We start from the raw sequence: 25,648 nt of genomic DNA, 5'->3' as shown, positions 1-25,648 counted from the left end.
TAATTAGAAGTCTTTTAATCAAGATATCTGCACATAATGTGTGTACCACATCACATGCACAACCTAAATAGAAGTATGTATTCCTTTATATCATAATAATACAAGTTATGTGTAAATTCTGCAGTTTTAAACGGGTTTTTGTCAATTACCTTGTACTTGTTTTCCACCACCACAAAGTGACAACATGTAAACAACAGTATCCTCTAACGTCTCGGTTTTCTCACCTCTCTCTCTTCACCTCTTCACTCGGATTGCAATTTGAAGCTTTCCTAGATTATTAAAAGCACCAAAGCGGAGGCCCGTGCCCAATTTTCAAGATTATCTTTCTCCAAGAAAGACCGCAAAGACAACTATGACAAACAAAGCCATCGCAAAAATAGAGAAGAACAGTCTAATTGGAGTTGCTGTTCCTGTTGTCAGGCAAAATTGTGTTTTTGTTTTTGTTGAGGGCCAAAAGAAATAACAAGTATCAGCCAGTTGGTCAAAAGCAGAATGGAACGCAGTCACCGTGAAGTGAGGAAACCACACATTGCTTTTTGTATGTAGTGTCAACGTTTTGGAGGGGTTCATTTTAAAAACAATATGTTGATTAGGGATTTGTAATGCATGCTATCTTTATAACGATAAAAAAAAATATGAATGTAGACAGAGTCACACTGGCAGTTTTTTTTTTTTTTTTTTTTTACATTATCGATACAAAAACTTGATTAAAAAAATATATTTTTGACCTTGAGACCAGCTCCTCTTGCTCCGGGAGAGGCCCCCCCCCCCCCCACACCCAGACCAAGACCCTCTAATTGGTCTTGGGAGACTATTTTAAAACAAGCATCTGCCGTTTGTGCTACACTGTTTACTTGTTGACACCTTCGGATAAGTGTTTAAGTCAACAGTGAGTTCCAACATGTTGGCATCCCGAGTATGAATCATGGCAATCTGTGAATTTATGCAACGTCGGGCCGTCGGGACCGCTAGTGATTTAGTGTGTGTGTAAGATTCAGCTGCTTCGCTCTCAGTTGTGCAGGGAACCAAAAGGAGTATTTAGCTTTACTTTTCTTTTATTGTAATCTTCTCATTTCCATAATCTAATGGTGATATAAACAGATTATTTAAACAAAAAAAAGAAGACACATGGCACTGAAACATGTTTGCAAGCTCACTGTAAACTACTTCAAGTCGAGCTCCTCCAGGAAGGATTTTTAATCCAAGTAAACTCCATAAAATGCAACAGAGGCCGCCCAAACATTATGCATTCATTCATGCGATGCTAATTAGATCACGATAGAACAGCACGGCCTTCGCCGGCCTCGCGCTTGTAAAAATTGAAAAGCAAAAACACGTGTTGGCTGGCGAGAGCTGCGGTCAATCAGAGCAGGACAAGGAGCTGGAAAATGCATCTTCTGGAAAAAAAAACGCAGGCACCTTCACAGGAGAACGGCGCCTGATGCCATCATAGCCCATAAAGAGGGCCTGAGTAATTGAGCAGAGTGTTTTTGTTGAAGCCTTCATGAAACTATATCCATTATTCTGGACGACTTCACTGCCGCTGGGGGAGATGCTGCAGCCGGATTCAATCTTCGGATAAGAATGTTTAAAAAGGAAATGCGCGTGCCGCTGCTATTCCCTCGCCGTTTGGCAGTAAACTCGGATGAACCTTGGCTTGAAATCTCACCGCACTCACCGGCTCGGACTATTTGCTGGCTTGGCACGAGGCCTGACTTCAATGGATTTCTGCCTTCTTCATCTGCAGTTCCTTACGTTCCCATTGGTCGACACGTGAGACTGAGTGAGTGTCCCTCGCACATAGATACACGTTTGGGTAACAGCGTGTGAAGAAAAGCCATGTCAATCTGTTCATGTGTATGAATGTGGTATATGTGTACGTCTATGCATATTTAAGCAGGTGTGTATTTACTGCACTGTATGTGTGCAGCGTTCTGTGTAAACTAGCCAAAGAACCGTGTAGAGAGGGATGCTGGTCCCTCCAGTAGAGGGTCCCCACCATGCATAGACCATCAAGTGCTGCTGGAACTATAACGCTACTGGATCGGTACCAATTTCTTGTGTTTTTTTTTGTGTCTACGTTAAAAATAAAACCAGATTTCTGGTTTGTTGTTTTGACTGTTACGCAACATCCGGTATGGTGACAGAGAATGCTGGGTCACTCTGTCACAGATATGGAAACATAGATATTGATTGGAAGGGATTGGAATACTTAAATCCCTTTACATGCATATGGGATGGCAGTGTATTAGAAACATCTTCCATTGCAGGACTGCTGTGATGAATAGCATTAGATAGTACACTGTTTCCAGGATGTATGGAGTGGGTGAGAGGGCTACGGAGGAACAAGTTCCCGAAAGTGTGTTTATGTTGCCATCAGTCTGGCAAGGCATAGGAACAGAAATCCCTTGTCTGGGACCAACGTTTATGTGACACTTTGTTGTATTGTTTGTCCTTGCTTCTTTCCTCTTGTCTGAGCTATCAAGACCGGAGGCAGGTGGACGCTTTTGCAATGGGTGACAGACATTAGGATAAGGAACGACTAGGGGAACACCAACCGTGTTTGTGCACCTGCTCCATCTTTTTGGATCTGTGTGTGTGTGTGTGTGTGTGTGTGCATGCAGGGGGTGAGGCGAGGGTTGGAAGATGACGGCGCTTACCAACACATGTGGGAACAGTGCCGTTCCACTGAGCCAGGACATTGGGCACGGCCTCACACCTGATGGCGTTGGAGCCGTGCAGCGTGTAGCCTGGATTGCATTCAAACAGCACGACCATGCCGATGCCAAAGTCGTTCCCGATCCGCTTCCCAAACCGGGGCTCGGGGACCGAGCTACACTGAGAGGCGCTTGTCCGGGGGACAGCTATAGGGATAAGAGGGAAGGAAGCGAGCATGAGAGGAAGAGAGACAAGAGAGCGGTGAGTGGGTGGGTGTGGTAGAGAGAACGACAACAGGGAGCAGGAGAGACGACGAGAAAAAAAAAGAAAAAAAAAGAGGCAGAGAGGAACAGCCCTTGTGAATCTCCCTGCACGTCATTAGTCACTCTGGGCTCCTGTGCCAGGATAGGCTGTTTGACTCCACATCCTCCTGCTCTGCTCAGCCATGCCCATCCACAGCCACTGGCACTCTGCTGAACAGCCCTTTATGTGATGAGGGCTTTTTGTGTGTGTGTGTGTGTGTGTGTGTGTGTGTGTGTGTGGGGGGGGGGGGGGGGGGGGGGGGGCAAACACACTCAATGCACCAAATGAGTTTCCACATCAAAATTCTGGGAGAGTATCGGGAAAAGCAGCCTCACCTTGGTAAACAAAGTGAAATCCTTTGGCGGTTTCCGTTCCATTTGCGGTAAACTTGAGCGTTATCTTGTTCCCTGAACTCAAAGGGAGCGTCTCACCTGAGTTACGAAATCAGAGACAGACACGGTATTAGTTTACACATGTCCACAGATAACACAAAGTGACATACAATTACAAATTATGAACATGAGCCCTGCATAACCTGATTGACCTGGAAGCTAATGTGCGTAAATGAGGTAGAATATTAACTAAGTTCTGTGTAACATGTCAATGTGATTTAAATGCACTCTAATCTGATCTACAGCTCAAGACATCTTTAGTGGTATTGCTGGAAACGGCAGATATGATTAATTTGAATGACAATTTACAACAGCCGGGGTTTGCTTTTGTTATTCTAAATTGGGATCTCAGGAGTTTATGCAATTGTAATCAGAATGTATTATGCATCATCATTGCGTTTCATTATATGATCATAACACAAATGAAAAGAAGGGGAAAGCAATATTTGTCTGTGGCAGAATTAAGCTGCAGGATTTGAGATTTTTTTATTTTTTTATTTGTCTGGAAGAAAATAGTTTGTGATTTGAATTGAACCGAAAGTGCTTTTGTGCCTGCAGTGCCAAATGATGTGTTTAACTTAAAATAACTACTCGTACTCATACCAATATTTTTAAAAAAACGGTCGGTGTAAACGTTCCAGTGTTGTGTTTGTTTGTTTTTTTACCCGAGTGTGATCCGTATATGGAGGAGAGAAGAGCCGACTCGGAGGAAGCTCCGTCGTGGATCTCGACCACGTCGCTGGTCAAAGTCTGGAACACCACAAACTGACCAAACAGCACTGAAAAGGAGAGAGGAGAAAAATTAAAGGTCAACATTCAGCCCCATTAACTGGGGCTTTTTATTGTCCCTGGAAGGAAATAATCAGGCAACCTGGTGAGAATAGAAATAATGATCTTGTGAATCTTTTAAGAGTCGGGCTGCTGCTGACACCTTGAACCATAAACACAGAGGTTAATGTTGTTTTGACTGGAACACTCCCAGGGGGGTCGTGCATCCCATCTAATTTGCATGCATCCCTCCCAAGATGATAGTGAAAACACTTAAACTTTAAAAGAAATACGATTTGCAGACTTTATGGACGATCTACTGATATCTACTTGATTACAAATGAGACATTTTTAAAATACCACAGTGCGGGAGTTTTGAAGTTTTTTTTTCTTTTGGAGCCACATTTACCAGAAGAAAAATGTGACCTCTGCATCTAATCCATTGTAAACATTCGGAGCACCGGGCTCCGTAAAGCCACTCGAGCCTTCGGAGTGTCGCCCAAGGACACGTTGACGCGCCGACCTCGAGATTAAAAAGGGCCGACCCGCTCTTCCCCCTGAACCACAAACGCCCCGACGTTTATTTCATTTAGACAAAATCTGACATTTCACATGGCAGAACATTGACGGACGAGTGGTACACAACACATCAGAAGGACAGTAATATAATGTGACTTTCACGTGCTGCTGTTTGAGTGAGTCGAGAGAATGTCAGATACAGAGAGAGAGAGAGAGAGAGAGGATGAAGTGGGCTTCATCTATTTGTCACGAAACATTAGAACAATTCTGAAAGTGTTTGAGAAAACTAAAACAGCCGTCCCGGTACAGAGCAGCAGGAGTCAGATTTCACTTATAAACAAGGAGAGTTGACGGACAAGACGGTGGCGGGGGATTTGGTGTCAGCGCGAAGAACAAATGATCCTATTTGGCAATAATCCCAACTGAACTTCACTCTGATGTTAAAGAAAGAAGACAAAAGTTTGGTTACAATCTGCTTCCTGAACAGCAGCTTTTTATAGGTCACCATTTCCTCAAGCCAAGTAATATCTGCTCACCTACTGTAAACCTTTATGTGACATTTACTTAATTGACTTATAAAAGGTATTCCTTTGAATGCTGCATCTGTCTCTGGTGTGCCGTGGCATTATTCGCGTGGAGAATAACACGCAATGCAAAGCAGATGGCTTAAAGTCAAACTCAAATCCCATTTGGTCGCCCCACTTCGTGATCAAAAGTGATAGTCGGTATTATTTTTGCATTTGTTGTTATATCTTTTTGTAAAAAAAAAAAAAAGGTCTTTGGGGTAAACATTTGAAATGTTCCTTTTCCTTTCAGTCAGTGTCTGTGTTGGACTGACTGCAGCTGGCAGGCTGAGCCCCGGCAGCAGAAGCACAGACCTACGCCACCGTGTGCGTGCACGTACTGGAGAGTAAGGACGACGCCCGGGTGCCAAGCGACATTTTGAAGGGTGCTCTTCAATGTGCTGAAGCTAATAAGCAATGGAGTGCCCAACAAAGCAAAAGGGTTCAGAACAAGACAAAGTACTGAAGCTAATCTCCACCTGACCGCCTGCCTACGATAGAACTGCTTCACGCAAATATGCAAAAGGGAACTATTATGACTGTCTGTCTTTTATTGTCTGTGTGCAAACGGGTTCTCCTACACAAAACCATGGGGGACGCCTGCATTTTATGAACATATAAAATAATATTAGTAATGTACAGAGCAGATATGTAGGGTTACTAGAAAAGGCAACCCAGCTAACGTGTGAACTGCATGGTTAGGGCATCTGGACAAGTCTGACCTTTTAATGTATTAAACTCCTTTACTTAATTACATGTCACACAAGAACATCATTGTTCATCACAAATGCAAAGAATAAATAAAACACACCAAAAAAAAAACACAGAGAACTTATGATAACGAACAGAGAATTGTCCGAATAATGTCCCGCATGGATATTTCCAATTAAGCAGTCCTGATTATATCGATGTGTACACGCCTCTGAGAAACAATCAGGTCTTTCTCCAACCGAACGAACAGATAGTGGTCAACTGGATCTCTCCGTCTGTCGTGCCATGTGTGTTTGAGTCCATGTGCTGGGAGGGGTGGGGGGGGGGCTGAGCTCATCAGCATGCTCACTGTGTTTCTCCCCCAAACGCCGGCTTCTATCCGTCAACAACAGCCACAGTGTTGGTGGTTAATTGAGGTTGATGCGCACGGCAGCCACTTACTACGGTTACATCACGGCCGTCACGTCACGAGGTGAGAGCGCCACCGCACACTAAGGTTCCCGTCACATGTAAGAGCACGGGGCTCTTGTCACCGAGAGCCAGGTGTCACTACCATCAGGACATTTTGATTTGTGAGGAGGAGGAGGAGTAGGAGGAGGAGGAGGAGGAGGAGGAGGAGGATAAGAAAATAAATGAAAAACTACTGATATATAACCTCTCAAGGAAAACGATGTCCTAACTGTCTCATTTGGTTCCAATGATCCAGTGAGACTTCATTTAAAAAGAATAATAGTTGTCAATTAGCACCAACACAGCTCGAGCACGGAGATAATATTAGTATGAAAGCGCCGCCCTCTTTTTGACAAGAGGGTTTCATCTGTGAGAAACACTCTTCCTAAATAGCAAGATCTCGTCTCACGCGCAGCTTAATTGTGTTATCAGTTTGTAAATAGACAGAACTAACACAAAGTCTGTTCATTTAATTTTTCAGGATAATAAAGCGCGTCTCAGACGAGTGAAACTGGTACACCGACATACATGCATGTTAACTATAATTGGGTCACACTGTGAGGAGCTGACTTTGAAATTGCTTCCTAAAAAAGCAGTCGCAGCTTAGCCTGTGTGTAAGCTGCGTCTAAATGCCTCCAGGTCAATTACACACGACCCACTTGAAAAGATGCAACAACAAAAAAAAGATAAAAATAATAAGAAAATAAAGAAACACTGGTAACAGAGGTAATTGCTAAAAAGGTATAAAAGGTGTATGTTTGTGCTTCTGGCTATGAATCATGGAGCAGCTTTCCCGTCATCTTTGGCTCTTCTCTGGCAAACCGTTTGCACTCGCCCCGCATAACTGAAAGAACACGAGGGGCAGAGAAAGAAAAGCCGAGCGACTAAACGCTCCCTCGCAGCCACTGGAGGAGGGTTGGTTTGGACCGGCCACAAAGAGACCGACCGAGTGGCGGCGCCGAAGATACGGAGGGAGGAGGTGTGGAGGGTTCGTGTCTCTTGTAGTCCGTTCCCATAATAAGGGGGCCTTACTCGAACACACACACACAGCAGCCAAAGACAAACGACAGCCAAAAACCACTGACAAAGCAAGTAAAACACACACACACACACACACACAAACCTGTATAGGCCACACACAAAGAAAGGTGTGCTCACACAGAGCAGGCGGACCTGTTACTTTATCTGTGGAGTAGAGAATGGCTGAACCAGAGTCAGAATAAGAGATGATTTTTTTCCCCTTAGGGACAAGCTCACTGCGGTGCTATTAGCATACCAAAACCGTGCTGTGTTGAATATGCTGCTCTCCGTCTGCTTTGTGAACACACACACACACACACACACACACACACTCTCTCACAGTACAGTGTCTCTCATTTCTGCCTCTAATCTACAGCCAGCCATGCATGACTCCAATCTGCTCCTTTGCTGTAATCACCTTCAGATATTAAGTCAATAAATCATTGTAAACTTGTTACCTAATTTATGCAGGACTATGATGAATCTCTTTGTCCTCTGGGCCTAGTCATGGTAGTGAAGCTTAATGCACTTGAACCATAGACAGCATTTTCATGCCTGTATCTTCACCTTGAATTATCCCAAAGCAGTTTAATCAGATACTTATTTGGGTATTAGATCAACACTTTAGTGCATTCCTACATCTAATACCGCTATGCCTGCTGGGCTTAAATAATGACAAATAAGTACAATTTACAGGTTGATCCTCCTCCCATGTAATGGTGATCTAATTCTCCTTCTCGAAAGCAGTCATTTTGAAAAATGTGACGGGAGGTTGTGACGGTTTCTACTACCGTTGGCGGTTTTCTGAAGGATATTAACGGATTCAGGGGACCGTTTTAAATGAATCATGATTAAAGCAATCACGTCTGTACAGTAGAGTAATGGACAGAAAAGAAAAGGGGGTTGCAAGGAGTCACACACACACACACACACACTTCACTTCATTTTATGAGATGCACCTAGCCAAGAGTTGTATAAGAGAATTCTGCGTCAAAACAGACTAAATTCTTTGAGGCATGTTTTCAACTAAATGGTGGTCCCCACTTCCTTCAGCCATTTATGCCCGTTGCATTTTTACACTGTGAAAATCCCCACATCTCAAAAAAGGTGATTTATTAGTCTGAGATCTGGAGAAAGTGAGGGGAACACATTTGGGATGACGAGTGCTTTTGTGACAAGGCTTGTTCCCGGTGTCTCTTTGGGAAAGAATGGACGCACCTGGTCAGTAACGATGTCAAAGTACGGCGTGGCGTCTGAATGGCGCTCAGATTTCTTTAAAAAAAAAAAGAAAAAGAAAAGGGGTATTTTTTTTTTTTTAAACTAGTATTGAGGGAGAACGCTACAGATGACAGCCGCTAAACGGGCTGCAGTGTAATTGCTCGGAGGCAATTCCTCACCCTCAACGTACATCCAGTAGGAGCGCTCGTTTTGTTCACTGACAGGCTCATATTGTTATTATAAGTGTCTGACAACATCGTGGAAAGGATCCTACAGAGATATAAAAACGTTTCGCTTAACTTACGCCTTCTCGTACGTCTGGTATTGTGACAGAACACGGTGGAAACGTTGGAGAGGAGAGTGCCACGGGACACCGGTGTTCGAGCACAGAAACACACAGTGAGCTCGGCTTAGTGTCGTCTAAAAGATTTCCTATGACTTGCATATTTAGCTGATTTTCGACGACGAGACGTCTCCAACGGACCGGATCAAGCGAAAGGTAAGAAAAGGGTTTTATCCATCCGTCGGGTTCTTTCCATAATGGTGTCAGGCACTTATAATATCAATCTGAGCCAGACGGAGGCAGAAACAAACGTTTTTAGTGGTCGTAAAATGACAGCAGAGGTTGCCCTGAGCGATTACATTACGCCCGTTTAGCAGCTGCAGCGCTCATTCGACTGGACCGACTAAATTGTTGTCGCCATTAGTCACTTAAGACACAAAAAATAAAAAGAAGTTACCCTTTAAGGGGATTAATGTGTGCCAAGAAAACCTCTCCACACAATTACACTACAGCAAGCAACCTGTACCGAGCTGGCACGGTGATTCCAACTTTCCATAGAATTAAAATTTCTTGGCCTCGATTATTTATCCTGTCTTGTAATTCTTCTTTTTTTAATGTCTATATTGTTAAATGCACAACCAATTTTGGTTTTTGAACGTCTTATTTCCATTGAAAAGAGGAGTTTTTCCTTATAGTTATGCCTAAATGTATGTAGTTAATGAATTCCATTTTGCAGCCAGATCTTCGTCGACACATAACTGACATCAGTCATGTGTTAAAGGTCGGGACAATCTATGAGAAACCTAAAGCGTAACCCCCCCCCCATAAAGATATAAGAAGCGCAGGAAGACGCTGCTTATCCGATTGGATGAATGTGACCGCCCCTCCGCTATAAACGTGCACTTTTCTGCTTTCATCCGGCTTCTTTATAGTCTCAACCTTTGGCACGGAGCCCTTTCCCTGTCAAAACAAGGGCATGCGCTGCAGATATAGGATCATTACAATACAGCAGGGAAGAGAAATGTCATAATCTGAAAAAAAGGCTTCAAAATGAATGACGATGGCCCTCCGGATCACTTGTATGTTGTGAGTAGTTGATGGATTATCAAGAAACGTGCGTGTGCCGGCCGGGAAAAGAATTCCACAACGCAGGGTTGAGGTCCCCTTGTGTGTATTATCTTGTTTATAGGTACACTAGCAGCGAGAGAGAAATGGGCCCTTTTTCACATCAGCCATTCTGACACGTCATAGCAGGGTAAACACAGGTGGAACCGATACAATGAGTTATGGTGTTGTTCTATTCAGCCAGTCCAAAGGGCCCTGACCCACCTTAATGGAACAGGACCATAATTAACAAGACATGCGTTTACTCCGCAGTGACATGTCAACATTGTCAACATTGTCAACATATGGAACGCAAAAAAATTAAAGTGTCTCCAAAGAATGTTGATGTTTATCGCATTGAAATGCTTTCCAGCTCATATGAATTCATGTTGCTCTAAACCAACAAGTGTGTTTGTTAAAGTCTAAAAAGGCCTCCGGTAGTAACCTTTTTTACATTTTTTTTCTCCGTTCAGTCTGCAGTCATATGTTGTTTTTGTAATTGATGTAGAGAGCGAAATACCTATTGCACAGTCTATGGTTTCAAAAAAGTAATCTGATAAACATACAGCATATTTGCTGCGGATGTAAATATTAAATTACCCAACTGGATAACCACTCAGCCATGCTAGATGACTGCCATATGACTGATGTTGTGTCCTGAATCAATCCTGCACATTTTGTTCCAGAACATCACTCCACTTACAACGAGGCAGACCAGAAGACAAAGAAAACAAGCGAAAAACATCTCCACGTGACACAAATTAGTTGATCGTGTTCGGTCACACTGTGAACATTGCCGAGTGAATATTGCCGGTTACATTAGTGGGTACACACATTAGTGGTCATTCCATTTTATTCAGGTCCGGATCACCCTCAACAAAACCTTGCCGGCACATTAATTCTCAGTGGTGCGCAGGTTTGGTGGAGTATTTATCTAAAATGGAGTATAAAAGTGAGATAAGAGGCTCTGGTTCTCAGGTATCATGGGGAAGTTAATCAGTGAACCTTGACTGCCTCTGCAAAGCCTCTCTCTCCCTCTGCACAGTTTTTCTAAAAAAAAAGGGAGTCAAGCGGAAATGGGCTCTCCAACTTCAATTATCCATAAAAAAAAAAAAAAAAAGAAAAGATTTCCGAGATAACTTTATCAATTTGCCAACTTAGCCAAGATGCGATGGATCCGCCTGCAGTGCATCATCTGCAAATCCATCATCCTCTCACGCTCAACCCCCCTCCACCCCCCCCCCCCCCCCCCCCCCCCCCCCCCCCCCCCCCCCCCCCCCCCCCCCCCCCCCCCCCCCCCCCATCCCGGCGTTGTGTTTATTTTCCACTTACAGCCACACCTCCCATGCCCACTCGGCGAGCCTGTTGAGTTTTTAGGGGTGTGGAGATTATTCAGTGACGGGACACATCAACATTGGTTTGATTTCAGCGCAGTGCGTTCTGCTGTCGTCTCCTCTCCTTCGATCGGCGCGCGAGAGAGAGAGAGAGAGAGGCCGCATCCAAACACGTGGCCGTCCGCTAACTTGTTGCTCTCGCCACCACCTGCTCCCTTTCAACATTGTTGGCTTGAAAAAAAAAAATCCTTTTTGTAACCCTGTCGGGAGATGCAGTGACTGGAAGTGGCTGCTATGCTAATTAATGCAGTGTAAAATGCCCGAGGCATTTGGGAAGTGCCCCGTCTGAGAGCTGCCACGTGAAAACCATTTTGTTGTAAAGCACACTGTTTGTATTTGTAATGTTTATCTACTGAAGGGTTGAAAAAGATGCTGCTTTTTATATCACCGTTGTAGTCTTTTTAAAGCACTTTCTGAATAAACACAAGTTCAGAGTTATTAGACGAAAAAGTAGCCGTGTGGAGTGGTTACATTATCCTTCATTGCATTCAAATGGCGAGGCCGGTGTAGATTCACGCCTCTTGAGGGTATTCAGCTCACGGCACTGGCTTTCCATCATCTGATTACTCCTGTGATCAGCTACCTGCCTGCACATTTGTTCCAGCGATGACTCCTCAAGTACCTGTCTACCTTGATAAGTTCATTTTCTTGTTATCATTTTATGTTGAAAATGCATCCTGGGACACTTCATGGTACAGCGCCATTGTCGTTTTCATTGTATTTATTATTTTTTTTACTGCGGCGACAAAGCAAAATGTCTGCTGTGGGGTTTGTGTTCCGCCTGACACGTGAAAACAAAAGCATTTCTTTAAAATGTCCATTCAGATTTCCGCTGCAAACTCAGTCTCACGGATGCATTTTTTTTAACACGTTATTTGTATTATTAACTGCTTATGTGTTAATAACCATTTTTTTCTCTGTTATCACCACATTGCACACCGATTGGATTGCTGCATTCAGCAAATGTTTGACATTTAGTCAAAAACTACATCACGGCCATGATGCCAGTAAATTGAATAGACGAGAAACAGAAGTTCCTGCTTGTACAGAGCCACTCGGGTAAACTGTCATTGGGCCGCGCTGTGAAAAGCAATTGCTCAGGGTAGCACTGAAGTAAGGGGAATGTAATGCAAGCCCATTTGTTTTTTTTCGCCCACAGCCACTGTATTAGCTGCATGCGCCTAAAGGCATAATATGCACAAAGCTCACTAAGGTGTTAAAGACACGCAACAGCGCAAGCAGCAGCAAAAGGTAAGGAAAACGGAAGCATATGTTTGTCCTTCTGGCTATGAATTATGGAGGAGCTACCTCTCGTCTCTGCTTGGTGGCAGCGCAGGCCTCCTGAGATCCTGGGCTGTGACAGAATACACGAGCCTCATTTACAGAAACCAGTGGGATTGTATGACAGCACGGACGCATATAATTTTAATGACCCATTATGACAGTAAAATTGCATCAGCCCTTTTTGGCAGGCAGTATGTGGCTGCACCTTGGCACGAGCCGCGGCCAGTCCATTAGGCTTTTTACTCAAAAAAAGAAAAAAAGACCTCCCCCACTGCGGATTGTAAGTTGTAAGTAGCTGGTCACCTCAAGATAGAAGAGGAAGTCTCAAGCTGCACTCATTTTTCCTTGGGTCTTCTTTGTCATCGGTTTTACTGGTTGACGTTTCAAAAAAACAGCTTACAGTTCTCTTCAGGGGCGGATCTGACAACTGGCACAAACCATTGCTCTCTCACAATGGGTATACACAGAATCTCATCAACTTTAAAACCGCAGGTTGTCAAATTCACTCAATGCAGTGATTGTCAAGCGCTCGACGGGAGTGTGTCCACGTTCCCAGGGTCCAATGTTCCAAAGTGTAATACCCTCTTCAGATCACACATTCCCAGACCTTTTCAAAGGGTTTTATGCTAGCGCCCACCTACAGCGTATAGCCTAAAACCAACAGCCTGCAATTGGTGGGCAAGATATATATATATTGTTTTCGTTATACAGTGATATATTCGAAGATGTTTACCAGTCAAATTGCATTTGAAACTGCCATGTCCCTCCATTCATTTGCTATTCGAACTGCGAAGACGGTTGACAATGTTAGTCTATATGAAGAACAAAGGACCCTGGGAACATATCGATGACCCCTGCCAAACACTGACATTTGACAGAGGCACCCTTCCACCGACACATGTACCCGTGAAGCCCGTCACCTTTGTAAATGGAGCTGGAGCAGAGTTCACAGACCACATCAGATTACTCACACCGAGGGTTGTGTACATACTTGCAAGCGGATACAGACAGACGAGGTAATGGTCTTTGTGCGGGATGCAGCAAGTCATGCACCGCGGTGGCCCCGGGCATAAACTTACTCTCCAGCGAACATCGCTGATGAGTCAACAATCAGCCCCCAGGGCCAGCGTTTTCATGATCGCTCTTGGCAGCACTGTTTCTCTCTCCCTCTCTCCTCGTTCCCCGTGTCGCTCATTATAACGCTCTCACTCATTATCACTCCGTGTCTAACTTGTTCTCTCTGAGCCTTTTCACATTCAACCACGATCTGTGTGCCTCTTTTCCGTAGTTGCTCCCTGTACCTCGCCCTCTCTCTCCTGTCTCGCCTCCTGACACATTCTGTGGCAACCAATAATCAAATGCTGTTGTTAGTGTTATACAGACAAATACACTGGGGCTATAAAGAGCCTCCAGCACATCGACTGAGGTGACAGAATGTTGCGTCTATGAAATCAAAATCGTCCAATGAGCATCCTTCCAGTGAGAGACGACCGTAGGGTCATGATTCGCCCATTCAAACGCTGATGGGAGGAGCTACAATGCAAGGTGCCGCCTGCCCATCAGGACCAACTAACATTCATACGACATTCACGCACCGCAAGGGGCAACTTCAGGTTTGGTGTCTTGCCCGAGGACACCTCGACATGGACTAGCAGAGCCTGGGATTGAACCGCCGATCCTCTGATTGAAGGACGACCCTGCTCCATCACTGAGCCACAGTTGGGTGGAGGGTCCCATTAATTGTGGTTTCACCACTAAAACCTTTAAAGCATTCACAGAGAAGGCTGCACTGGACAAATAAATCCTCTCGGCAAAATTCAAACTACACAAACTAATTTGGCATTTTTTTCAATTATAATCATTTCCCGTGTAAAGGATGTGGGTATAGTGCAACTGTCAGTCTCCCTGTTTTTACGTAAGGAAAATGCCACGTACTAGTGGAAGAATAAGAGAAATAAAATGAGATAGCAGCCACTGAACTTATTGTAAACAAGAGGGAAATCCTGTGTGTCTGTATGGTTACAAGCAGTGCCCAAGGCAAAGGTTGAGCACCATGAATAATTCATCTCTTTACAGAGGAAGCAGAGTTATTGTTTGAAATATGACTACAACCATTATTTCTGACAGAATAATTAAACAATAAACGACAAGACAGATGCACATTTTACCTTAATGACACCCGAATGGTGCAAAGTAAAGTAAGATATGCAGAGCACATGAGCTCGAGTGTTAAGCTACCAAGAACTGATGGCTCGCAAATTAATGGAGAGCATTTTTTTTTTTTATTGACTCGGTGTCTACTGCCAGCTCTTTGTTAATTATCCTTTTTATGATCATCAACTGGAAAAGAGTCCATAAATGGCGACATGAACATTTGAACATTTGAAATGCCCACGATAAGAGCAGAAACCAAGTATCTAAACTGTAAATATACCATATGTCATGTGGGACCAGCAACAACGGAAATCTAGTCGTGTGATTGTGACGCTTCAGGCGGAATTGAACTAGATTACACTCCGGCGCATTATTATGTGGAGGGATGTTTATTATGTGCATACATTATGTTGTTATATCAGGTGCAAAATGCGGCATTGCAAAACGCGGTGGTACAGGGAGGTATCCGCACAGTTAGAAACCTCGACAGCTTGGTGAGAGTACAGCAAACTTCTTTTGCACTGAAACAGAATCTTAAAAACACACAAATAACAATTTTTTTAAGGAAAGCTCCAGCAGATGATGCAAAAGTATAAGTCAGCATGCAAAAATACTAACAGCTGCCCACTTGCCCATGCAGGCAACAGGATCTGAGTGGATTTGATCTGGTTGCCCATGTTGGCAAGCAGATTTATTTCAGTCGAATGTGAACAGTGTTTGTCATTTACTCGAATGTAAAGAACATTTTCAGCCATTATTTGCTGCATGTCCACATCCAATACAACGGCTTGTCTACCATTGTTCTTTTTCTTTTACATTGTTGGTGATGCCTGATCGCTTATTATTTAAATACATATTTTGTTGATCAACAGCTGACGGCCGGTTGCCACCCTGGCACCCATATAGCTCTAACGTGGTTGTCAGGTACTGTACGGCTCTGACACTGACAGAGTAGTGCGCTTGCAACATATTTCAAATAATCGAAAACATTTTACAATGAATGTATTTATATCAAGGACCGGCCCTTGAAGCTACACCTTGACAGCAAAAGACATGCGTCCACATAATACGGCCCCCTCCCTCGACCCATGTGCAAAACCCTCAGGTCACTGGGCCAATGTCAGACATGATCATTCCCACTGACCTTTTTCCTGCCAGTTCAACCAGGCAGACATAATGTCTCAAAGGCTTATGGTATGCCATCGGTGATATAAGGGACAGACTTGGACACATATTTGATATCTTCCCTGGGCGGGTTACATATTTCAATTACCTGTATACGAGACACTGAAATGTTATTCCTGCCATCACACTGCCGATAGCCTACACTCCTGCTGCTACTGAGAAAAAATGAATTTATCTCCGCACTGTTTCAGGTTAAAAAACACAAAAATACTGCATTTTGCATTCATTAATATAAATATATATAGTAAAACATGGCAATGGCTAGTTTTATAAGTGCACCTATTGTATGCAATAGGCTCCATTTGGTCATTACAGCAAAGCGTGTAACAACAGAGCTTGTTTTTCACTTCTCACAATACGATGCTGGTGTTGTGGCATTCTGGCTTAAGCTTTTATATCAAAGATTCATATATTACGAGTAAAATGAGGGGTGCGTGCTTTAGATAATGTATGATGTCTTGTTACATCATAGCTGGAGCTGTTGTCCCAGCATGTTCAATTTGCTTTGAATATACCTGTTGCTTTGTTGGACTACTATTAAAAATATATTTCCCGTGAGCCTCACGCCACAACAGTATTAATAATCAGTGGGACTTTTCAATAGCCTCTGTGCCTGTGCCCTCTCTTGAATAAATGTGCAGTGGCAGGTGGGAATGTTGCACACACACTCCATTAGGCCTTTTGCAGGCAGTTTAGGCAAAGGCTACATGCATATGCAATATCTATTAAAAAATATATATATATATATATATATTTTTTTTTTAAAACACTAAAGACCTTTGGGTTTTCCAGACTCAATGAGCAGTGGGAGATGTCAACAGAAGATGTAAACGGTCGGGCCGGATCATCACACGGGGGATTAATCTGTTTCGTAAGCACGGGGATTTACTGTTTTATAAAAAAAAAAAAAAAAAAACTCTGCCTACGATTTCTGCAGCTTTTCGTGACTAACATGGAATATTGAGCTGAAGCGCATCAAGGTCTCCTGGAGATCTTTGCTGAATTATGTATAAACAGAGACACTTGGATAAACCAGTGAATTTGCTCGCTCCATCCATTTCCCACAGCCCTCTGCTGCTTGACCTTCCTCTCCATTACCTGGGGTACAGAGCGTTTTTCATGTCAACACGATAGTCTGCCTTACCGCCTCTTGCCAAAGCCCAAACGCCGCTATCCTTGCTGGTAAACAGGATGTTGGTAACGTGCATGTATTGATTAAGTGTGATTTCATTAGGCACGCACCACTGTGAGGAATAGCAGTGGCCTTCACTGACCTTTGTCTATTCAGAGTGTAACTATTGGCTTGATGCTCAGTCAATTCAGTTGTCAGATATGAAGCACGTACAGCGAGACTGAAGAATAGTCAAGCAGCAGACGGGCGTTCATCCTGAGTGTCGATGGCTGTAACTATCAAACATACCGATCCGAACTCACCAAACACTGAAAGGCATGAAAGACAGATGAAGCGCTGCAGGGAAATGAATTATACAAGTCTGCAGATTTAGTTTGGTGGTACTCTATCAGCCATGACCAGCTTTGAGAGTAAGCCTCCATTTCTTCATAAACTATCCTCACCATTAACCGAAAACTCACAGAGAGCACAGAGATAATTATCTCGTCGCCTCCTCGTCTCACTTCATATTTGAAATGAATGCATTCCTGGAGACGCTACACGTGACTATAAGCAAGCAGTTGAGCAGATTATGTGCAACTATTTTCTGCAACTCTGTGGAAATAATGCTTAAAATGCTTACCAAAGTCCCCGGGGACGAAGATGTCATAGACGCAGCTCTGGCCTCTGGTGTAATTATGTGGGTAGTTTGGTGAGAGCACAGTTCCCTCTGAACCTGTAAAGTGACCTCCGCAGGGAGCTGCGGGGACCGGAAGGGAAGCAACACAGAAACACAGTTAACAAATGTGAAACAACCAGCTCACAATACCTGGGGAAATGAGGCAATCGGCAAATCCATCTGAACTGGCACAAGTGCACAGGTAAGCAGTTCATTTCACAAATTGAGATTAAAAGTCACCTCTGAAACTTTCCGCCTGTGACAAATATAGTTTTGGCCGGCACATCAAAATATTTTTTGACACTTGAGAGGCACTTTGGGGACAGAAGAGGAAGTCGGAGTTGTATTTACGGGGTTAAATTGCCCTAAAAGGGCAACAACCAGCGAGGAAATGTACTTTTTGCCTTCAAAATACCTAAAAACACCATCAATCAAAAAAAGAAAAGAAAAAAAAAAAAATCACAAAAGTTCCACACACACCTTGACTTTAATCAGCCAATATCGAGCAGCGTGTTTCCAGAAACTCTTCAGCTGAAACAGGCCCGCAGTCAGCAAACTACACACATAACAAGTCCAATTGGTTCTTGTTTTGCAGTTTGCTGGATACGCATTTACAATCCTAATTGATTTCAACATTAAAAGACTATCCTTTCATGTTGGGATGCAGTAATGCAGTTTTTGCTGCTAAAGCGCCAAACAAAAAACCAGACCCTTGCACACTTTTACTTTTGCTGCATCATAGCGAAGGCAAACATTTAACTGGCGCCCGGGTTCATCAATAGAAGCTGTGGTCCGTCTCGCACCTGCGTCGCATCTCAGAGCCATTAATGAAGTATCCAATATGCCAAGAGGCCCTCTCACGGAGTTGCCATCAGGTAGGGGAGCCTCGGTTGTCAACAAACACGCACACATTTGTCGAGGGGGGGGGGGGGGTGGTCAACAGCTGCTCTAAACCCCCCTGCGGGCCACCTAATTCACATGTCACTGCAGTTTCATCGAGCGGCACAGGAGAAGATGAACAAAAGTGAATAGAGCCGCTAATGTAGAAAGATGGATCGGCAATTTATCCGCATTTGCTCCTTGGAGTAGCGAGAGGCAAGTAATCAAAAATACAGTATGTGATTATGGCAAGTGGGACTCTGAGCCAAACTGTCAGACAGAAAGGGAGCCGTGGTGTCGTGGTGGGAAGGAGGGCACACTGTACTGTCAATCCACAGTGGGTAAGAGTGGCCCGAGAGCAAGGCAGGGGTTCTCGAGACAGGCTTTAATGGTTCCCTTCTGACAGGTGAGAGAAGTGCGGAGGAGAAAAGTGTGACACCTGCAAACACAATCCTGTGTTCTGTAAAAGGCGGATGGGGGTGGGAGTAACTGGAAACAGACATAAAATATATACATTTGGCGATAGTCAGGAATCAGGTTGCCTTATAAACTCAGATTAACCTTCAAAATCTACATTTCCAACAACATGTTCATACATGTATATATATATATATATATATATATATAAAACCCATCATTACAAACAGAAAGGCGGCTGCAAAGAAACAGGTTCCAGTGCTTTTGCATTTCTAACTGGTTCCATTTGAAGGATATCGATCTACTGCATTCAGGCAGACACGGGAGCTGATGGAACCTAAATCTAAATCTGCTGCATTCAACGGGCGAGATGCTTAAAACGTGGACAGATAATGGATTCAATGGAATGTAAAACGTGACAAATTGTGACCGATCAACTTTACGATTAGACCACTGCTGATCCCTTGAATTTTGATATTAAAAAGAGCCATGACCAAGAAATCTATTGAGTACTGAAACGTATTTTTTACGGCGTCTCCAGCCTCAATTTCTTGTTACTCGTCGGTCGGTATAATATGCCTGTACAGTTATATCTGTGATCAGCTAGTATCAACCAATAATGTCCCCCGAATGTATTGATCTGGTTCTAGTTATGCATGTAATCCATAGGCTGAAATGCACTCCTTTGTACGTATACACTGGATTTAAGGACATGAAGTGTCCAAGTGGTACAGTGTGATTGCTGTCCACAATACAATCCAACAACATATAATACAATAGGTATCAGTATTGTTGGCAATTTGCGAACTGCATGTTTTACGACTTCAGCTCGATAGTGTGAAGGGACAGGATCCGACCACATGTCGGAGCAGCCTGCAGCCGTTAGATTTAGCCTTTAGACGGATAAGTCATCGGTTCGTATGTGGTCTGAAAGTGGAAATGCTAAATGCTGAGGTGCTGGCCGATGGACCTTTTAGTAAAGCAACATAACCGCGGGGCTGTTCGGTGGACTTACATGGATGCCAACTGTAAAAGTAATGAATAGCTCCCTGGTGTGGGAGTAAATGGGAAACGGACGCGTGACGCTTTTCTCGTCTTCCGACCACTCGAAGCACTTTAACGCTACATCACTGATGGAAGGAGCCACCTGGCCATCAGGACTAACTAACGTTCACACACACTTATACACCGCAGGCAGAGCTACGGGAGCATTTTGGGGGGGATTAAGTTGCTCAAGGGCAGATCGACAAGAGGTAGCAGAGCCGGGGATTGAACCGCCGATCCTCCGATTGAAGGACAACCCTGCTCACCACAGTCCAGAAAATGAGAACTGAATTCTAATTCAGATCGGATACTTTGAGGAGTATTAAACTACTGGAGAGTTTTCTTTAAACTCTGCACATCTTCTCTCACTCTCTTCTTGACAATGTGATCTAGGGAATGCCAGTGTAGGTTCTATTTTTCAGCCCTTTACGAGGTTTAAACATAAACGGATTCTGCAGACGAGGTAGCGGACCCCTCTATTCACCAATCAAACGTTATGGCTTTTATATTTCCAATATGATAATATAAAATACTGAAGTCTTTTTTATTTTTTACTATACCACGAAGGATTTGTGATGTCTGTGCCTTGCATATAATGAACGTATTGACATTGTATTAACCCTGAATCAGGCTTCTGCACACCGTATACAGAAAAATGTACTTGTAAAAGGATTACATGAAGTACCCGTTTTGGTAAAAGTCATTGGACCCTCATCTTAGTGTGGGAGACATTTTAAACAAAACTATTACATAAGCACGTACGATTTAAAAATACAGGATTAAGTATAATTTGAGCACTGAATGTACTTGCCCTACCACAATATACAAAGTCTTTAATTTTATAGAGTTTTCTGGTTCGTTAAGACTCTGTTGTCTCTTTGATTACACGCCGTTCTTTTTTTATTAAGCTCCTTTATCTGTGTTTTTATGTGTGATGAAACTATTAATCAGCCACCTTGACCAGGACACCCCCCCCCCCCCTTGTAAAAGACATTTAAAAACCTTATCCAGGGATTACCCTGGATAAATAAAGATGGTCTGATCAGACTGAGAGGGTTCAGCTGGGTGTGTTTTGGAGAAAAGGGCTAGTGATGTCAAAAATTATGTAAATGTATCATCCAAAAACTAAATGCACACATACAATCTGCGACTTGACATAGACAAGCGTGCGTTTCTACGCATAGTTGTGCCATGTTTTGAGACACTGAGGGTTGTGTTATTTGAAGTTTAATCTACACTGTATGAATTTGAACCTCACCTGGCTAGAGCCCCCAAATAGTTCTACCACATGACATGGTGATGTCATACCTTTTTGTCATCTTATCTACACGTAGGAAAATTAACTATATGATTGAAGTGCACTCCAGCGCTGAGAGATGCATTCTGGGAGGGACGTTAACGCCACAGATGTAGTGTTCACACAGCCCAGTCCTGGTCACAGGGTATCAAATATAGATCAAACGGACGGCGTGCAGTTGTCTGCTACTCAGGCTTTCTGTTAATGTAGAAGTGTCGCCCCTCACCTTGACAGCTTGGCTTGGCTCGGTCCCACTCTGGTCTCTTGCTGTTGCCCATGATGCATGTCAGAGTGGAGTAGCCCTGCAGCTGGTATCCAGCCTCACAGTGAAATGTCACCATAGATCCCAGCTTGTAGTCGGTACCCATTCTGGAGCCGTTCATCACATTCCCCGGATCAAAACATGCCTCTCGCAGTTTTGCTGCACAATCAAAAGAACAAAAGCTTTTAGAACCGGTGACATGCGTCTAAAAAAATCAGAGGGGTTACCAAATAATAGGAATAAGAAGGTGCAAGACATAACTTGTTAAAAATGAACACGGTAAACATGGGGGAAATGGATACAGGCAAATTAAAAAGGCTATTCTCACAGCTTGCAACATTTGAAAAAGTAGTTGTGTATAGTCGCCAACTTCAAAGACTGTATCTGCAGATTCATTTATATATGCATCTAACTAAATCCCCCGTTATAGCATTCTGTGAAAATGCATAAAAATCCCACTTGCATAGCCCGTCAGGATACCTTTGTATTCCAGATGAAAGCCAGTGTAGCTCACAGAGCCGTCGCTGCGAAATGCCAAGTACATGAAGTTGGAAGTGCTCTCGATCTTCTCAGGAAGTTTACTGTCTTGGAAACTGCCAATCAGATGAGCGCTGCTGTCCGACCCGTCGTAGATATACAAGAAATCATAGTTGGGCTCGATACTGAAGCTGCGACAAGTGAAAGAAACACGGAAATTAGAGAAAGCGGTTTGTTATTTTTGCCAAGTGTGAGAATTACAATGCATTAGGATTCCCCCCAAAAAAAAATGCATGCACCACAGTGCTGGGAAGTGAGTCATGCCAAGCGATTTGTTTTTGCATCTCCAGACAAAGAGATAAAAAAAAAGATATCTCCCCCAAGAGGTGAGAAGAGATTAAATTGTTGTGACACCGCACTGGCACAAAGTCTTCCCAGACAGCGGTGGCAATGCAGTGTGAAAAGATCCTTTCATATTGTAGCGCCGTATATCGAATCACACGCCGCAGTGAGAGAGAGAGAGAGAGAGAGAGAGAGAGAGAGAGAGAGAGGCGCATTTGTTTTCAAAAATAATGAGCGTGGTTTATGACAAAAATGTAAATAGCTGGGAGATAATTGCATTTGAGTTGGATCAAGGCAACTCCCAATTTGAAATCATAACTCCATCCTTTCATTTGGCATTCCCGAGGGGGGGGGGGGGGGGGGGGGGCAGCATTGTGCTCGCTCTGTTATATGTTTGTTTTGAAGGACACAGTTTGAAAAAGGAGCACGGTGACTTTCCCCTCCTTCACCTTCCAGAGGAGGCAAAGTAGACGTGAGTGCAGCAGAGACAAAGTACATATGCTCCTTCTCCAGCCCTTCGTGAAACGACTATAAAAATAATACAGAGTCAAGAGCAACACGGCCCATGAAAGGTTCCCTCAGGCCCATCTGTGAGTTTGCTCTGCCAGTATTGCTGCTCCATATTTAGATTGCAATTAATAATGTAACGTTTATGGTCTGAGTATCATTCAGCCTAGTGGCACTCGTATCACAACTGTGCCAGCAAAATACAGTATTCATCCAGAAAATCTTATTTCACCACATGTCAGGGAAGGTGGCAGGAATACCTGTTTGTCTAAGTACTTCTGCTCTCCCCTATCTTCCAACACACCTGGACTCAAACTCAGGTCCTCCTGCTTAACACACATGGCCAACTTTGCTCAATACTATGATGTTATAGCTGGTTCCACTGCAGAAAACAAGCAATTCCAAAAAAGCACCTGAGCCGCTGTGCAGCTACTGAGAACGGACTCCTTTCTGTTTCAGCTCGGCTACAAACGTACCACAGGTCTGTGGACCGTGTGCTCAAAAGGACGACTGCCTTACCGGAGCCGGAGTAGAAACGTTGTATTTATATTTCATGATGAAATGATGCGATCGCAACTTGTGAGGTATACGTGTCAAACCCCTGAGCTTTACAATGTAAAAGATACAACTGTGACTCTGTGTGCCGTTTTTCTTTATTTATTTCATTTGACCATTTAGTCATCACAAATTCCATTTAGTTTTATGTCTTGACGGAGAGCAACTAAAGCAAGTAAAATGGACGTTGTAGCAGCTGGTATCACCTGATGAAAGCCAAGGAAACGACGTAATCAGAGTGGACAGCAATAAGCCAGTCGCAGTCTTTGCTGTGTGGGTAGGGGTGCGGGTAGTTGGGAGAGAGGATGAATCCTGAAGATCCAGTCACATTTCCACCACAAGGAGCTTGAGAGAGATAAAAAATAAAAAAATTTAAAAAAGGGGGAGAAGAGATGGATGAAAAAGTGCACACAGTGGTCACAAAGACAGTCGCATTCGTCTTTGGCTGAGCAGAATTCAGTTAGAAGACGGGTAAGCATTGAATCCCTGTAGGTCATTAAATATAATTGACTCACCTTTTTTGACCTTTATCAGCAACACAACAGTCGGGTACAGAAATGACATCAGACCAAAAGCAACAGCAATGGAAAGACTATGCCATCATTTGCCCATTACGATTACAGGAGGTACTTTTCTGGCACTGGACTATTTCTGGTACATTTTCTAATTAATTTCATTGTTATTCTGTGTTCAACAGGTCAACACTGCAAACGTGTCTCCCTGGGTAATCAGGGAAGCATAAACTATGATAAATATGGGGAATAAACCTTTCAACTGTAAATTATTCAAGCTTTATTTACACTACTTCAATCGACTTATTGTTCAATGATTGTCATGTTATTATCTTGATAATGTTGTATACTGTTCATTGATATGTGATCTCATTAAGACCGAGTCAGATATGTAACTCACAAGGTATTAAAGACAAATTAATCAATTAAGGCGCACAGCCTTTTCTGCTCTAGGAGTTAGCTAGATTGATTATGTCTAAATTATTTAAATTTTAAGGACATTTTAAGGACTCTCTGGGCCTAAATCTGAAAGCCTCACAAAAGGCTTTACTTTTCTTAAAAACTGAGTTTGATGAATGAACTGCCAGTTTTCCCGTTTTACTATGAAGAGTTCGTAACACGCCGATGAGTATGTTGCTCTTATGTGGCAACACACACACACACACACAAAAAAATCCAGTTAGACCTTCTGGCAGCAACATCAAAGTTTCTTTGGCCCTACTTAGTGTAATTAATAAGTGCATTAATAAGTGCATTGTTAAGTAATTAGCTGTTAAGCTCTTATAAGACAATATGTGGGGAGACCGTAGAGTACTCCGTCTTTGACTCGCTACAGAAGTGGATTTGTCCTCATAAGAGTTGGCAGCGACTCAAACACATCTGAAGACTTCAGTGAGAGAGAATTATAGTCTCTGCTACGGCCGGTTAATGGAAGAATTCCTCTCCATCCTTCCCTCTGATGCCCTACCCCTCCCTCCTTCTCTCCCTCTCTCCTCCAATCCATATACCTCTCTCTCCAGCTCCCCGTATCTCCCCCCTTTCTCACCGATGCAGCTTGGAGGGCTGGGTTGCCAGTAGTATCTATTTTCCACTTGGATGCAGGTGATTCTGCTCTCCCCTTGCAATTCATATCCCGGATCACAAGAGAAGGTCACCAAGTCGCCGGGCTCCCGCCCTTCCCCGTTGCGACTACCATTCATGGGAATGCCTGGATCTCTGCAAGCTGTCGCAAGCGAACCTGAAGGACAAGCGCACACACACACACACACACATATATGAGCACACACACGCTTGCAAAGTCCACAGAACAGATCACTGACTGATACGAGTCAAAAAGAACCACACAGCTATGAGAATGTGCTGGTCAAATCTGACGGATCCTTCAAATATTCCCAACTTGACAAACTTTAATGAGAGACTTGACACAGTTTTAAGTATATTGCGGTTTGGGTAATGTTGCGTATTTCAAATCAAAAAGACAAACGCATCGAGAAAAGATGCGAATGCGTAAACGAGGAAAACATGTTGAAAGAATGCTAACGTTAAATGAAAAGGTAATGT

General features: G+C 43.5%; 1 protein-coding gene across 1 annotated transcript in view; it reads right to left on the bottom strand.

Moving 5' to 3' along the window:
* LOC117745212 (CUB and sushi domain-containing protein 3-like) overlaps positions 1-25,648 on the bottom strand; it is a 185,303-nt gene that overhangs the window by 75,255 nt on the left and 84,400 nt on the right. Inside the window, 8 exon segments of the mRNA XM_034553370.1 lie at positions 2,661-2,864; positions 3,297-3,392; positions 4,019-4,132; positions 17,761-17,877; positions 21,660-21,854; positions 22,176-22,363; positions 23,783-23,921; positions 25,134-25,325. Of these exon segments, the coding sequence (XP_034409261.1) occupies positions 2,661-2,864; positions 3,297-3,392; positions 4,019-4,132; positions 17,761-17,877; positions 21,660-21,854; positions 22,176-22,363; positions 23,783-23,921; positions 25,134-25,325 (1,245 nt within the window).

This window comes from Cyclopterus lumpus, chromosome 16 (genome assembly GCF_009769545.1).
Source record: "Cyclopterus lumpus isolate fCycLum1 chromosome 16, fCycLum1.pri, whole genome shotgun sequence".
NCBI lineage: Eukaryota > Metazoa > Chordata > Actinopteri > Perciformes > Cyclopteridae > Cyclopterus > Cyclopterus lumpus.
Note: the sequence above shows the minus strand (reverse complement) of the source record. Positions and strands in the feature narration are given on the sequence as shown.